The sequence below is a fragment of the Rhinoraja longicauda genome, chromosome 26 (genome assembly GCF_053455715.1).
Source record: "Rhinoraja longicauda isolate Sanriku21f chromosome 26, sRhiLon1.1, whole genome shotgun sequence".
Lineage (NCBI taxonomy): Eukaryota > Metazoa > Chordata > Chondrichthyes > Rajiformes > Arhynchobatidae > Rhinoraja > Rhinoraja longicauda.
Genome location: NC_135978.1, coordinates 29,964,834 through 29,980,049, shown reverse-complemented (window position 1 = coordinate 29,980,049; position 15,216 = coordinate 29,964,834). Strand labels below are relative to the sequence as shown.

The 15,216-nt window shown below is 47.6% G+C and overlaps 1 protein-coding gene across 3 annotated transcripts in view; it reads left to right on the top strand.

Moving 5' to 3' along the window:
* lhfpl7 (LHFPL tetraspan subfamily member 7) overlaps positions 1 to 9,766 on the top strand; it is a 244,771-nt gene extending 235,005 nt beyond the window's left edge. For 2 of the 3 annotated variants that reach the window (XM_078422209.1, XM_078422210.1), the window contains exon 4: positions 7,605 to 9,766. In XM_078422209.1, the coding sequence (XP_078278335.1) occupies positions 7,605 to 7,831 (227 nt within the window). In that variant the 3' untranslated portion in view covers positions 7,832 to 9,766. The remainder of the gene's footprint in view (positions 1 to 7,604) is intronic. The other variant, XM_078422211.1, reaches the window with a different exon arrangement.
* The last annotated feature ends 5,450 nt before the right edge of the window (positions 9,767 to 15,216 follow it).

Here is a 15,216-nt window from a genome sequence, read left to right as displayed (position 1 = left end):
ACATCGGAACAATGAAATTCTTACCGTTTAGTTTAGTTTAGTTTAGTTTAGTTGTGAGATACAGCACATAAACAGGCCCTTCGGCCCACTGGGTCCGCGCTGACCAGCGGTCCCCGCACATTAACACTATCCTACACCCACCGGGGACAATTTTTACATTTACCAAGCCAATTAACCTCCAAACCTGCACGTATTTGGAGTGTGGGAGGAAACCGAAGATCTCGGAGGAAACCCACGCAGGTCACGGGGAGAACGTACAAACTCCGTACAGACAGCACCCGTAGTCTGGATCGAACCCGGGTCTCCGGCGCTGCATTCGCTGTAAGGTAGCAACTCTACCGCTGCGCCACTGTGACCGCCCAAAACGACTGTACGTAGTCCGTACATTCTCCCCGTGACCGGCGATCCCCGCACGCTAACACGTACCGTGTCGGAAGGGACTGCCGATGCTGGTTTACACCGAAGAGAGACACAAAGTGCTGGAGCAAGGAATGGGGCAAGGAAAGTGCTCAGCGGGCCAGGCAGCATCTCTGGAGAAAAAGTGTAGGAGGTGTTTCAGGTCGGAACCCTTCTTCAGACTGAAAGTAGAGGTGGTGGGTGGTGGGTGGGGGAGGGGAATAAACCGGAGGTGAGAAAAGGTCAGAACAAAATAAATTCTTACTTGCAGCAGCATAACAGGCCTGTAAACGCAATACATAGATAACATATAATAAACAAAAAAACACAATGACCCCCAACACTTGTGCAAAAAAGCGCAGATTCCTCAGTGTTGTCTCGTGTTCAAGAGCCTGATGGCTGTAGGGAAGAAGCTGGTGGTCACGGTTTTCGGACTCTTATACCTTCTTCCCGATGGCAGGGGTGGAATGCGAGCGTGGCCGGGGTGGTGTGGGTCTCTGATGATGCCAGCTGCCTTTTTGAGCAGCGACTCCTGTAGATCCCTGAGATGGTGGGGAGGTCAGTACCCGTGATGGACTGGGCCCTGTCCACCACTTTCTGCAATCTCCTTCGTTCCCGGGCGTTTGAGTTGCCGAACCGGGCCGCGATGCAACCGGTCAATACGCTGTCGACCGTACGTACACCTGTAGAAGTTCAGGAGAGTAGTTAGTCGTCAAATCTCCTCACACCTGTAGAAGTTCAGGAGAGCAGTTAGTCGTCAAATCTCCTCGATCTTCCAAGGAAGTAGAAGTGTGGACGGGCTTTTTCCATGGTTGTAACGATGTGATGTTTCCACAGAGTGGTAGAGTCCAGAACCAGAGGGCACAGCCTCAAAACAAAAGGATGTACCTTGAGAAAGGAAAATAAGAGGAATTTAGACAATAGACAATAGACAATAGGTGCAGGAGTAGGCCATTCAGCCCTTCGAGCCAGCACCGCCATTCAATGCGATCATGGCTGATCACTCTCAATCAGTACCCCGTTCCTGTCTTCTCCCCATACCCCCTCACTCCGCTATCCTTAAGGGCTCTATCCAGCTCTCTCTTGAAAGCATCCAACGAACTGGCCTCCACTGCCTTCTGAGGCAGAGAATTCCACACCTTCACCACTCTCTGACTGAAAAAGTTCTTCCTCATCTCCGTTCTAAATGGCCTACCCCTTATTCTTAAACTGTGGCCCCTTGTTCTGGACTCCCCCAACATTGGGAACATGTTTCCTGCCTCTAATGTGCCCAATCCCCTAATTATCTTATATGTTTCAATAAGATCCCCCCTCATCCTTCTAAATTCCAGTGTATACAAGCCTAATTACTCCAGCCTTCCAACATACGACAGTCCTGCCATTCCGGGAATTAACCTAGTGAACCTACGCTGCACGCCCTCAATAGCAAGAATATCCTTCCTCAAATTTGGAGACCAAAACTGCACACAGTACTCCAGGTGCGGTCTCACCAGGGCCCGGTACAACTGCAGAAGGACCTCTTTGCTCCTATACTCAACTCCTCTTGTTATGAAGGCCAACATTCCATTGGCTTTCTTCACTGCCTGCTGTACCTGCATGCTTCCTTTCAGTGACTGATGCACTAGGACACCCAGATCTCGTTGAACATCCCCTCTTCCTAACTTGACACCATTCAGATAATAATCTGCCTTTCTATTCTTACTTCCAAAGTGAATAACCTCACACTTATCTACATTAAACTGCATCTGCCATGTATCCGCCCACTCACTCAACCTGTCCAAGTCACCCTGCAGCCTTATTGCATCTTCCTCACAATTCACACTACCCCCCAGCTTAGTATCATCTGCAAATTTGCTAATGGTACTTTTAATCCCTTCATCTAAGTCATTAATGTATATCGTAAATAGCTGGGGTCCCAGCACCGAACCTTGCGGTACCCCACTGGTCACTGCCTGCCATTCCGAAAGGGACCCATTTATCCCCACTCTCTGCTTTCTGTCTGTCAACCAATTTTCTATCCATGTCAGTACCCTACCCCCAATACCATGTGCTCTAATTTTGCCCACTAATCTCCTATGTGGGACCTTGTCGAAGGCTTTCTGAAAGTCGAGGTACACCACATCCACTGACTCTCCCCTGTCAATTTTCCTAGTTACATCCTCAAAAAATTCCAGTAGATTTGTCAAGCATGATTTCCCCTTCGTAAATCCATGCTGACTCGGAATGATCCTGTTACTGCTATCCAAATGCTCAGCAATTTCGTCTTTTATAATTGACTCCAGCATCTTCCCCACCACTGATGTCAGACTAACTGGTCTATAATTACCCGTTTTCTCTCTCCCTCCTTTCTTAAAAAGTGGGATAACATTTGCTATCCTCCAATCCACAGGAACTGAATCTATAGAACATTGAAAAATGATCTCCAATGCTTCCACTATTTCTAGAGCCACCTCCTTAAGTACCCTGGGATGCAGACCATCAGGCCCTGGGGATTTATCAGCCTTCAGTCCCATCAGTCTACCCAAAACCATTTCCTGCCTAATGTGGATTTCCTTCAGTTCCTCCATCACCCTAGGTTCTCCGGCCCCTAGAACATTTGGGAGATTGTGTGTATCTTCCTCAGTGAAGACAGATCCAAAGTAATGGTTTAACTCGTCTGCCATTTCTTTGTTCCCCATAATAAATTCCCCTGCTTCTGTCTTCAAGGGACCCACATTTGCCTTGACTATTTTTTTCCTCTTCACGTACCTAAAAAAACTTTTGGTATCCTCCTTTATATTATTGCTAGTTTACCCTCGTACCACATCTTTTCTCCCCGTATTGCCTTTTTAGTTAACTTTTGTTGCTCTTTAAAAGAGTCCCAATCCTCTGTCTTCCCACTCTTCTTTGCTATGTTATACTTCCTCTCTTTAATTTTTATGCTGTCCTTGACTTCCCTTGTCAGTCACAGGTGTCTCTTACTCCCCTTAGAGTCTTTCTGCCTCTTTGGGATAAATTGATCCTGCAACCTCTGCATTATTCCCAGGAATACCTGCCATTGCTGTTCTACCATCTTCCCTGCTAGGGCCTCCTTCCAGTCAATTTTGGCCAGCTCCTGCCTCATGCCTCTGTAATCCCCATTGCTATACTGTAATACTGACACTTCCGATTTTCCCTTCTGCCTTTCCATTTGCAGAGTAAAACTTATCATGTTGTGATCACTGCCTCCTAATGGCTCTTTTACCTCTAGTCCCCTTATCAGATCAGGATCATTACACAACACTAAATCCAGAATTGCCTTCTCCCTGGTAGGCTCCAGTACAAGCTGTTCTAAGAATCCATCTCGAAGGCACTCTACAAACTCTCTTTCCTGGGGTCCATTTCCAACCTGATTTTCCCAGTCTACCTGCATGTTGAAATCTCCCATAATCTCGGAAGAGGCCGGTGAATCTGTGGAATTTAATTTCAGTTTCGGTTTAGAGATACATTGCGAAAACAGGCCCTTCGGCCCACCGAGTCCGCGCCGACCAGCAATCAACTCACACTTACACTATCCTACACACACGAGGGGCAATTTACACTCATCCCAAGCCAATTAGCTAACAAACCTGTACGTCTTTGGAGTGTCGAAGGAAACCGAAGATCCCATGCAGGTCACGGGGAGAACGTACAAACTACGTACAGACAAGCACCCAGTAGTCAGGATCGAACCCGGATCTCCGGTGCTGTAAGGCAGCAGCTCGACCGTTACTCCAGCACTTCGTGTCTTTTTTTGTAAAAGCAGCATCTGCAGTTCCTTGCTTCAACAATCAGGTCCTTGGTCTTGCTGACGTTGAGAGCAAGGTTGTAGTGATGGCACCCGTTCAATCAATTACCAATCTCCTTCCTGCACTCTGACTCATCATTACCCGCAGTTTGTCCTACAATGAGTATCAAATTAGAAAAGACTTCACCAGAAACAAAGGAGCTCTTGCTGGACTCGGGAACCAGTCGACTCCTCGAGTGAGGGTCATACATCAGAAAGCACTTGGAGTGGAATCCAATTAAGATGCTAAGGCTTTTGAAAGATTCTAATTGTTTTACAGCTGCCTCCCTTTGTCTGCCAACGAGGTGCCATTTTCTCAGGATTAATAAGAGTATTGCGTGCTCGTGGATGCCACTGACGGGCTAGATGGCTCACAACTATTATTTGATAAAAGGTTGTGATCTGCTTTTAGTGAACTGAGTGATTGCAGATTGAAACACTCCTAGACTGATCAGCCCCATCAGCGTAAGTGGTAGTCAAGTGCTTTTATTGTTCATCTCGCTACGTGGCCCCACTGACACAGAGGCTTTGCAAGCAAACACGGTTTCAGTGCCTGGCGGTGTATTAGTGATGGTGCCACTGAATGCTGCAACATTGGCGTGTCATGTCACATCATTTAGAGTATACTAGACCAAGTGGACCTGCTGGGCCCAAACCTCTCCTGCATAGGTGCAGCACCCTCTCCTTCTCCCCTCCCCCCTCCCTCCTCCTCTTTCCCCCCTCCTCCCCTCTTCCTCCCCTCCCCTCCCACACCCCTTCCCCTCCACCCCCCACTCCATCTCCCTCAACCCTCCCCCTCCCTCCCTCCTCTCCTCCCCCTCTTTCCCCCCTCCCCTCCCTCACCCCTTCCCCTTTCCCTCCACCCCCCACTCTATCTCCCTCAACCCTCCCTCCACCCCTCTCCCCTCCCTCCCTAGGAGATAGATTTAAACTTTAAAATGTGAATAACTTTAAAAATATAACACCGATTTCAATGAAGGCTGTAGGTCCGGACAGTGTAGGCTAACGGAGTGTGTTCGGGGAGAGGGGCCGAGTGTGTTCGCCTAATGGAGGTTGCGTAACAAACCGCCTCCCGCCATTGGTGGCTGCCATTGGTGGAGCGGGAGCACGTGGCCGCTGGCTGGGTGAGGTCACGTGGGGCGCGGGGCGGTGACGTCACCTTGTCCCGTATTTGGGAGTGAGATAGTTGGCAAATCTAAATGAGTCATACAGCATGGAAACAGGCCCTTCAGCCCAACTTGTCCATGCTGGCCCGCACCTGCATCCAACTCATTGACGCAATCATTTAGGAAGGAGATCGGGAGAAATTTCTTTAGTCAGAGGAAGAATTCTGTGGAATTCTTGGCCACAGAAGGCTGTGGAGGCCAAGTCAGCGGATATTTTTAAGGCAGGGAGAGACAAATTCTTGATTAGTACGGGTGTCAGGGGTTATGGGGAGGAGGCAGGAGAATGGGGTTAGGAGGGAGAGATAGATCAGCCACGATTGAATGGCGGAGTAGACTTGATGGGCCGAATGGCCTAATTCTACTCCTGCTCCTTATGACATGACCATGAAGAAAGCCCATCAACACCTCTACAGTTTAGAGGATTGGGGAGATTCAGTCGGTCGATGAGTACTCTCCTGAACCTCTACAGGTGAACTATAGAGAGGATCAGCAACTCGAACGCCCAAGAATGAAGAAGACATCATAAAATGGTGGACACTGCCCAGTCCATCACGGGTACTGACCTCCCCACCATCGACGGGATCTACAGGAGTCTCTGCCTCAAAAAGGCAGCCAGCATCATCAGAGACCCACACCACCCTGGCCACGCTCTCGTTCCACTCCTGCCATCGGGAAGAAGGTTCAGGAGCCTGAAAACTGTAACGTCCAGGTTCAGGAACAGCTTCTTCCCACCGACCATCAGGCTGTTAAACACCACAACCTCAAATAAGATTAAGGATAGCGGAGTCAGGGGGGTATGGGGAGAAGGCGGGAACGGGGTACTGATTGAGAATGATCAGCCATGATCACATTGAATGGCGGTGCTGGCTCGAAGGGCCAAATGGCCTCCTCCTGCACCTATTGTCTATTGTCTAAGATCGGAACCGCATAGACCTAGGGGCATTGGTTTTGTCTAAGCACTATTATGATTGTTTTTTTCTCATATACTGAACTTTTTTGTTGTTGTTTACTATGATGTTTACAGTGTCCTATGTTTTCATATCTGTCGTGTCACTGCAAGTAAGAATTTCATTGTTCCTGTTTCGGGACATATGACAATACAACATTCTTGACTCTTGATCCCCCTAAACCTTTCCTGTCCATGTTCCTGTCCAATTGATTGGATCTGTCCAGAAATGTTTGAAGATGCTCTAAAGGCCTCTAGGTTTCCTAAAACTGTAAAGTGGCCCTGGTGTGTGTGTCAGACAGTGTTGGTGTACGGGGGGTGATCGTCGGTCAGTGCGGACTCGGTGGGCCAAAGGGCCTGTTTCTGTACTGTACCTTTAAGCATAGACATAACGGGGTGGCACAGTGGCGCAGTGGGTTTGGGTGTGGGATTGTTTGGGATCACAATGGATGCATCACATCTAAGAGATAATATTTCAAGTGAGAAACAGTAATTAGCTTCATTTAAATTCCAACAAGAAATCTGATGAATCTAAAATCAGAGGTAAGCCTTCTTTACGGAAATATAGAAATGTACCTTGACCTTAGGGCGGCACAGTGGTGCAGCGGTAGAGTTGCTGCCTTACGGCGCCAGAAACCGGGGTTACATCCTGACTATGGATGCTGGCAGCAGAGAGTTTGTACGTTCTCCCTGTGACCTGCGTAGGGTTTTCTCCGGGTGCTCCGGTTTCTTCCCACACTCCAAAGACGTGTAGGTTTGTACGTTAGCTGGCTTGGCAAAACTGTGAAAATTGTTCCTCGTGTGTGTGTGGGACAGCGTTGGTGAATGGGCATTGAGGGTCGGCACGGACTCGGTGGGATGAAGGGGCCCGTTTCCCCACTGTATCTCTAACCTAACCGAAACTAAACCAGAACCAGGGGTCACAGCTTAAGGATAAGGGGGAAGTCTTTTAGGACCGAGATGAGAAAACATTTCTTCACACAGAGAGTGGTGAATCTGTGGAATTCTCTGCCACAGAGGGTAGTTGAGGCCAGTTCATTGGCTATATTTAAGAGGGAGTTAGATGTGGCCCTTGTGGCTAAAGGGATCAGGGGGTATGGAGAGAAGGCAGGTACGGGATACTGAGTTGGATGATCAGCCATGATCATATTGAATGGCGGTACAGGCTCGAAGGGCCGAATGGCCTACTCCTGCACCTATTTTCTATTTTTCTATGTTTCTAAACGTAAACATGTTCTTCAGTGGAGGGTATGGTATAGATTTTGCAGGCTTCGGCTCTGACACTGATGGAGTTTTGTCTTTGTTTTTGCAGTAGTCATCATGGCATCGGGGCTCCTGGTTTATCCTTTTGGGCTGAACTCCTCGATCGTGCGGAAATACTGTGGGGATTCCAGCGTCTATCACGCAGCGGAGTGCCAGATCGGGTGGGGCTACATGCTGGGGATCGTCGGAGTCACGCTCGCGGTCTTCCTGCCCTTCTTCGCCAAGTACGCACCGAAGGAATCCCTCTCGCCGACCCCAATACCGGCCCTTTTATAGTCCTCGCCGCTGGAAGAAGGGACCGTTTTGCCGCCGTTGTAAAGATATCCTGCTTTTACACTTTCAGAAATGAGCGGAAGATAATGAAGGCATCTCAGTGAGAGCTCGGAAAACAGCTGAAAAAACAAGGGCAGTTTGGATTGTGGCCCAAGTGCATTTAGGTGAAACGGTCTTCCTGATTTCCACAAGACACTAGCAATCCCCGCAAAGGGAATCCATTACAAGGAAGTAACAGTCCTGTGAGTTACTGCCACACCACACGAACCAAACTTGAAACAGTGGTCCTGCCAACTCCAGTCCGTTTGTAATTCTCACAGGGATCGGCGGTAGTTTCCACCGCAGCGCTGAGCTGGGTTATTTGCGGAGATTGGAGGGTTCAATTTGCTGCAGAACCCCTGTTGTTGCGAACATGATAACAGGAATGGGGTCAGTGAAAAGACCAGAGCAACAGAACGACGGTGTGGTGTGGCAGGAAGACAATGGGGGCTCGTGCTGAAGAAGAACTGAACAACTTGGGAAATGGGACAAAAAATTCTGTCCTTTCAACCAGGATATTTTGTCAGTCCGAAGCCTCTGAACGTCAAGATAAGCTCTTAACTAGTGGACGGAAGTCAATGTCTTCTTTCTGAGGTCCAAATTGCGAAGTGTTTGGGGTGTTTTTAATGCACTGGAACGAGAGAATAGGCTGGAGAGATGTCAGACTTCTCCAGCTTTAGAGGCAAGCTTATCAGATGACTGGAGGTCTGGATGTCACTGCCCATTGTGTACGATCAGAATCTCTGCCAAACACCTCACACTGAAATCTCTCTGGTGGATGTGGGGATGAAAACAAATGAAATTTGGTCCCACAATTCCTTATGCAGATGCTTCTGTTGAAGGGTAGAAGATCACATCTGCGGTGTGCAAGTTCTCAATAGGGCTGGCAATCTACTAAGATCTTCTGAGCGCGTTTTCTACTCACGCAGCTCTTTTGATGAATGGTTTCAACACTCAATCCCGAATGTTTAACTTTTAAATAAAGGGCCCCGCGAATCAGCTGTCTGACCTTGGTGTCAGTGTGAAGGCATGTCAGGCCTTGTAGTCCAGCCATAATGAAACGTTCAGAATGAACATTTAGATATACTGTACACAAATGTTTCCTTTATCATCGTTACATTTTTGCATATCTTTCGTTCATTTGTTCTACATCTCTCTGTATCACCGTCTATATCTCCCATCTCCCTTTCCCCTGACTATCAGCCTGAAGAAGGGTCTCGACCCGAAACGTCACCTATTCAGTCTGAAGAAGGGTCTCAACCCGAAACGTCACCTATTCCTTTCCTCCAGAGATGCTGCCTGACCCGCTGAGTTAGTCCAGCTTTTTGTGTTTAACTTGGGTTTAAACCAGCATCTGCAGTTCCTTCCTACACAAGTATACGCTCTGGAGGTAATCTTCGTTACGGATTACAGCGGTGCCCTCTAAGCACGCAGCAAAATTACTTCCTTATTGACTTAATATTCTTTATTATTCGTACACTGCACATAACCATTACTTTGCCACTTGCTGTGTGACCAGCATCCATTTCACAAAATCTAGCAAGCTGGGACCCAGGGACTTTAGTGGAATTGATGCCAAATGGAAATCAGCCAGGAATATTACACAGAATCCCACATCTCTTACACTTTCTGTGAGTATTCAGTTAATGTATTAACTGAGTTTATATAACTTTAGACGTTCAGAGATGCAGTGTGGAAACAGGCCCTTAGGACTACCGAGCGCAGGTCAACCTAGTACACTGGCACTATCCTGCACACTAGGGACAATTTACAATTACAGACGCCAATTAGCCTACAAACCCGTACACCTTTGGAGTGTGGGAGGAAACCGGAGCACCCGGAGAAAACCCACACACTCAGAGAGAGAACGTACAAACTCCCGTACAGACAGTGCCCATAGACAGGATGGAACCCGGGTCTCTGGCGCTGTAAGGCAGCACCTCTACCGCTGTGCCACCGTGCTGCCCTAAAGTTAAGTTACATTTCTATATTTCTGTAAAGAAGGTAACTTCATGTCTTACCTCTAATTTTAGATTTATCAGATTTCTTGTTATCATTTGAATGAAGCTAATTACTGTTTCTCACTTGAAATATTGTCTCTTAGATGCGACGCGTCCATGTGATCTCACAGCCCACAAGCTGGGGAGAGCAATTTACAGCGGCCAATTCATCTACAAACCCGCACGTCCTTGGGATGTGGGAGGGAACCAGAGCACCCGGAGGAAACCCACGCGGTCAGAGATAGAATGTGCAAACTCCACACACGAACAACAAATCAGGTCAGGATCGAACCTGGGGCAGCACGGTGGCGCAGCGGTAGAGTTGCTGCCTTACAGCGCTAGAGACCCGGGTTCGATCCTGACTAGGGGCGCTGTCTGTACAGAGTTTGTACATTCTCACTGTGACCATGTAGCTTTGCCCCAGGTGCTCCAGAACTTCCAAGACCTAGAGGTTTGCAGGTTATTGATTTTGGTAAAGATTGTAAATTGTCCCTCGTGTGCAGGATAGTACTAGTGTGTGGGGTAATCGCTGGTCGGCACGGACTCGGTGGGCCAAAGAGCCTGTTTCTGCACTGTATCTTTAAACTAAACCTAACGTACAAACTCACACGTCTCTGGGATTTGAGAGAGGACCAAAGCACCCGGAGGAGACCCACCAGGTCACGGGGAGAACGTGCAGAAACCACACACAGACAGCACCCGAGGTCAGGATCGAACCTTGGTCTCTGACGCTGTGAGGCGGCAGCTCTACCAGCTACGTCACTGTGTGTTAGAAAAGATTAAAATAATGATTAGAACCTGTTAAACAGCTGATAATACATCCAAACACGGACACTTCTCGAATTTCAAGTAACCCTTGCTTTCCCTCTCTCTCCATCCCTCCCCCATCCCGGTTTTCCGGGTCCCAGTCTGCCAGTCCCCCTGATTAAATGTTATCTTTGTCTGTCTCGGCGTCACTTTCTCCTGGCTAACAGTGATCTATTCTACATTTTCCATGAGCTTCGTCCCCTTTGATCTCTCGTTTTCACACCTTACCCTTCCATATCTCTGTGTCTCCCTCTCCCCTGACTCTCGGTCTGAAGAAGGGTCTCGGCCCGAAACATCAGCCCTGCATTCCATCCAGAGGTGCTGCCTGTCCCGCCGAGCTGCCCCAACATTTTGCGTCTATCTCTTGGAAGGACTGCACGTGCCAACAACGTTATTTGAAAACCGCATAAATCAATTTCTGACTGCAAAGCTTCAGGGACACCATCGAGAGGGCATGCATCGCAAGTTCCCGGCATGAGGTGAACAAATGTCACGCATACAAACTTAACAGGCCACTCCGCAAGGAATGTGTGACTAAAACTCCATTAGCAATCCGTTTAAGTAGTGTGTCACCAATAATGATTCAACAACATCCATAATGTCTTTCCTGGACTCTCAAAATTCAATGCCGCTTTGGATCAATAGAAAAGCAAATTGAATCTTAATTGATCATTGTGATTTTGAAAGTTGTGTCAATAAGCCAACGTTGCCCTGTGATTACTCAAGTCTCCGCAGTGCTGTTTCCAACATGGAGAAATTGTGACTTCATTTCTTTGTCATAACAAAATCACCAACTGTACAGCTTTGTGCACTGTGGAACAATCGATTTTGACGGGACTTAATGTGGTAAAATTGCCAGAACATACTTAACACAGGTGCTTGCAAAACACACATAGAATTACAGAGTTATACAGCATGGAAGCGGGCCCTTCAACCCAACGTGTAGATGCCGACAAAGATTCCCCATCTACCCCAGGTCCCACCTGCCCGTGTTTGGCCCATATCCATCTAAACCTTTCCTATCCATGTACCTGTCCAAGTGTCTTTTCAATGTTGTAATAGTACCTGCCACAACTACCTCCTCTGGCAGCTCGTTCCATACACCCACCACCCTCTGTGCAAAAAAGTTGCCCCTCAGGTTCCTATTAAATCTTTCTCCTCTCACCTTAAACCTATGTCCTCCGATTCTTGATTCCCCTACTCTGGATAATCTTCTCCTTGTAGTTCTGGTATGGAGCATGAAAACAGGCCCTTCGGCCCGCCGAGTTCACTCTGGCCATCAACCAATTTACATGGAACCTACTGTTTATTCCCTCACATTCTGGTCGGATTCAACCACTCACCTACACACTGGGTGCAATTTACATTAAACGGGCCAGCCTTTTTGTCTTTGAGATCTGGGAGGAAACTGTTACACTCCGAGAGAAACTGGCCCAACATACAAACTCCACACAGACAGTACTCAAGGTCAGGATTGAACTCAGGTCACTGGCGCTGTAAGGCAACAGCTTAGATTAGTTTTGTTTAGAGATACAGCGCAGACACAGGCCCTTCGGCCCACCGAGTCCACACTGACCAACGACCTAACACTATCCTACACACACTAGGGACATTTTACATGTATACCAAGCCAATTAGCCCACAAACCTGTACGTCAGTGGAGAGTGGGAGGAAACCGGAGATCCCGGAGAAAACCCACGCAGGTCACGGGTAGAGCGTACAAACTCCGTACAGACAGCGCCCATAGTCAGGATCTGGCGCTGTGAGGCAGGAACTCTACTGCTGTGCCACCGTGCCACCCACATTTCTAGCTGTACCACCCAAGATGTATAGCTCCAGAGCCTTAGCCTGCTTTCTAATCTCACTGTCATCAACGTTGGACCCGAGAATTAGTGGGCGTGGAGAGGCCGTTTCCAATGATGGATGAGACTAGGACCAGAGGGCACAGCCTCAGAATAAAAGGACGTAGCAATAGAAAGGAGACGAGGAGGATTTTCTTCAACCAAGGGGTGGTGAACCGATGGAATTCACCGACACAGACGGCTGTGGAGGCTCGGGCTTTGGGTGTTTTTAAAGAGGTGATTAACAGATTCTTGATTAGTAGAGTTGTCAAAGGTTACGGGGAGGAGGCAGGAGAATGGGGCTGAGAGGGGAAGACAGATCCGCCAAGATTGAGATGTGGAGTAGAATCGATGGGCTGAGTGGCCTAATTCTGCTTCTATGACTGTCTCGTGAACTTATTTTGTACTTGTATTGCCACTTGCACTGTACCACATTGTCCTGTCCACTTCCTTGAACAAAGCAGTGGCTGAGTAAAGCCCAGAGATTGCCACAGGTATCAGCTTCTCTCTCACCTCACCTCAGTAACCCACAGTAACAGCACCAGGTCTTTGCCACCCTCACCCTCTCTCCTCCGGTCAAACTGTGGCACGTCCAGCTCTTGTCAAGAAGAACCGTAGCCAGAAGCTGGCAGAATCACACTGTGCTTGACGTCGTGGGCCTGAAGGAGGGTCTCGACCCGAAACGTCGCCCACTCCTTCTCTCCAGAGACGCTGCCTGTCCCGCTGAGTTACTCCAGCATTTTGTGTCCATCTTCGTCATGGGAACAACCGGGGTTTACTTTAGAATAGAAGCGCAGGGAAGTCCATCCATTTCCGAAATTTCAGTTCGTCGCAGATCAAAAGAAGGAGTCCAACATTCTGGCTCACGGTTCAAATGCATTATACATTCCATGTGAGTTGGAATGTGAACACGAGTTTACTACTGCCATTCTCTGCGATTTAAAGTGCAGAGTTTTATCCAAACCTGTATTGTTGCATTTTCAATTGTACGCACTTGATGTAGAAGAAAAAAACTGCAGGCCGATTCTACTACTCTGTTTTCCATGTTCTGTGTTCCGACCAAACCAACTTGTGCCTTTTATTATCAAACTGCGAGACTAGTCAATAAACGAGATCGCCAGTTTTTTGACTTAATAGGCCGTTCAAAAGAAAGTTTTGTTCATTATGTACAAAAGAAAGTGTTCTATGTTTGAAATTATGTTTTATGTGTGTGAACTGATTTCTAAAGTGTTTGTTGTGTAAAATGGCTGTTACTTTTTGACAGCAGGAAGAGTGGTGATTGAATACCAATGTTTGTGCTTCCAAAACACCTCTTTGTTGGTCGGGGAGGGAGAAAACAAGGCATGGCTAACATTGCATTGGGTTGCAGATAATTACTCTGGCAATCAATATTAATCCTTTTACGAATTGACCAAATTAAGGCAAACGACAAAAAACAATCGAAAGCAGGTTCCAAATAACTGAGTGACAATTCCAACAACAATAAAGATAGAACATAGAAAAACGCAATGCAGAGACAAGCTCTTTGGCCGAATGTTATGCCACGTTAAATTAATCTCGTCTGCCTCCACATGATTCATACCCCTGCATTCCCAGCAGGGAATGTTTCGAGATGGATTTGGTTTAGAGATACAGCGCGGATTCAGGCCCTTCGGCCCATCGAGTCCGCGCCGCCCCGTACATTAATACTATCCTACACTCGGGACAATTTACATTGACACCAAGCTAGGCAACCTACAAACATTTACATCTTTGGAGTGTGGGGAGGAAACCAAAGATCTCAGCGAAAACCCACGCAGGTCACGGTGAGGACGTACTGTACAAACTCTGCTGACAGCACCCGTGGTCAGGATGGGACCCGGGTCTCTGGCGCCGTGAGGCAGCAGCTCCACCACTGCGCCAACGTGCCGCCCCCATCATTTATCGAAAAGTCTCCAAATGCCACGACATCACAACTCCCCCCGCCATTGGAAGTGGCATCCAGGCACCCACCACCCTCCCTGTAAGAAAACTTACCCCACCAATCTCCTGTAAACTTTGCCCCTCTCGCCTGCCAGCTATGTCCTCTAGCCTTTGAAATTTCCACCCAAGAGAAAGATATTCTGACTGTTTACTCTGTCCAGGCCTCGTGTAATTTTGTATACTTCTGTCAGGTCTCTGGTGTTAGGGAGAAAACAAATCCAAGTTTGGCCAACCTCTCCTTGTATCTCATACTCCCTAACCCGGGAAGCATTCTGGTAAATAAAAGTTAATTGATGACTGTTTAAGTGTAATACTCGTCTGTTGTAAGGTGCCATGAGTAATGTTAGATGTTGATCTCACCTTACGGTTAAAAAAAAATATGCAACTTCTATAAAGAAAATATACTTTGATAGATGATCACAGAATTTTGTTCAAATTCAATTAGTCATAGTGTCGAGACTGGCTTAGATGGCATATCCTTGATGGCCCGAGTTGTCTATGCAGACCCAGATGCCCCATCTAAACTAGTCCCAACTACCCATGTTTGCCCCATATCCCTCTCAATATTTCCGATCCATGTACCTGTCCAAATGTCTTAAATGTTGTTATGGTATCTGCCTCGACTACCTCCTCTGCCAGCTCGTTCCATACACCCACTGAGTGAAAATATTGCCCCTCAGGTTTCTAATAATACCTTTCCCTCTCAACTTAAACCTATGCCTTCTGGCCTTCACCCAAT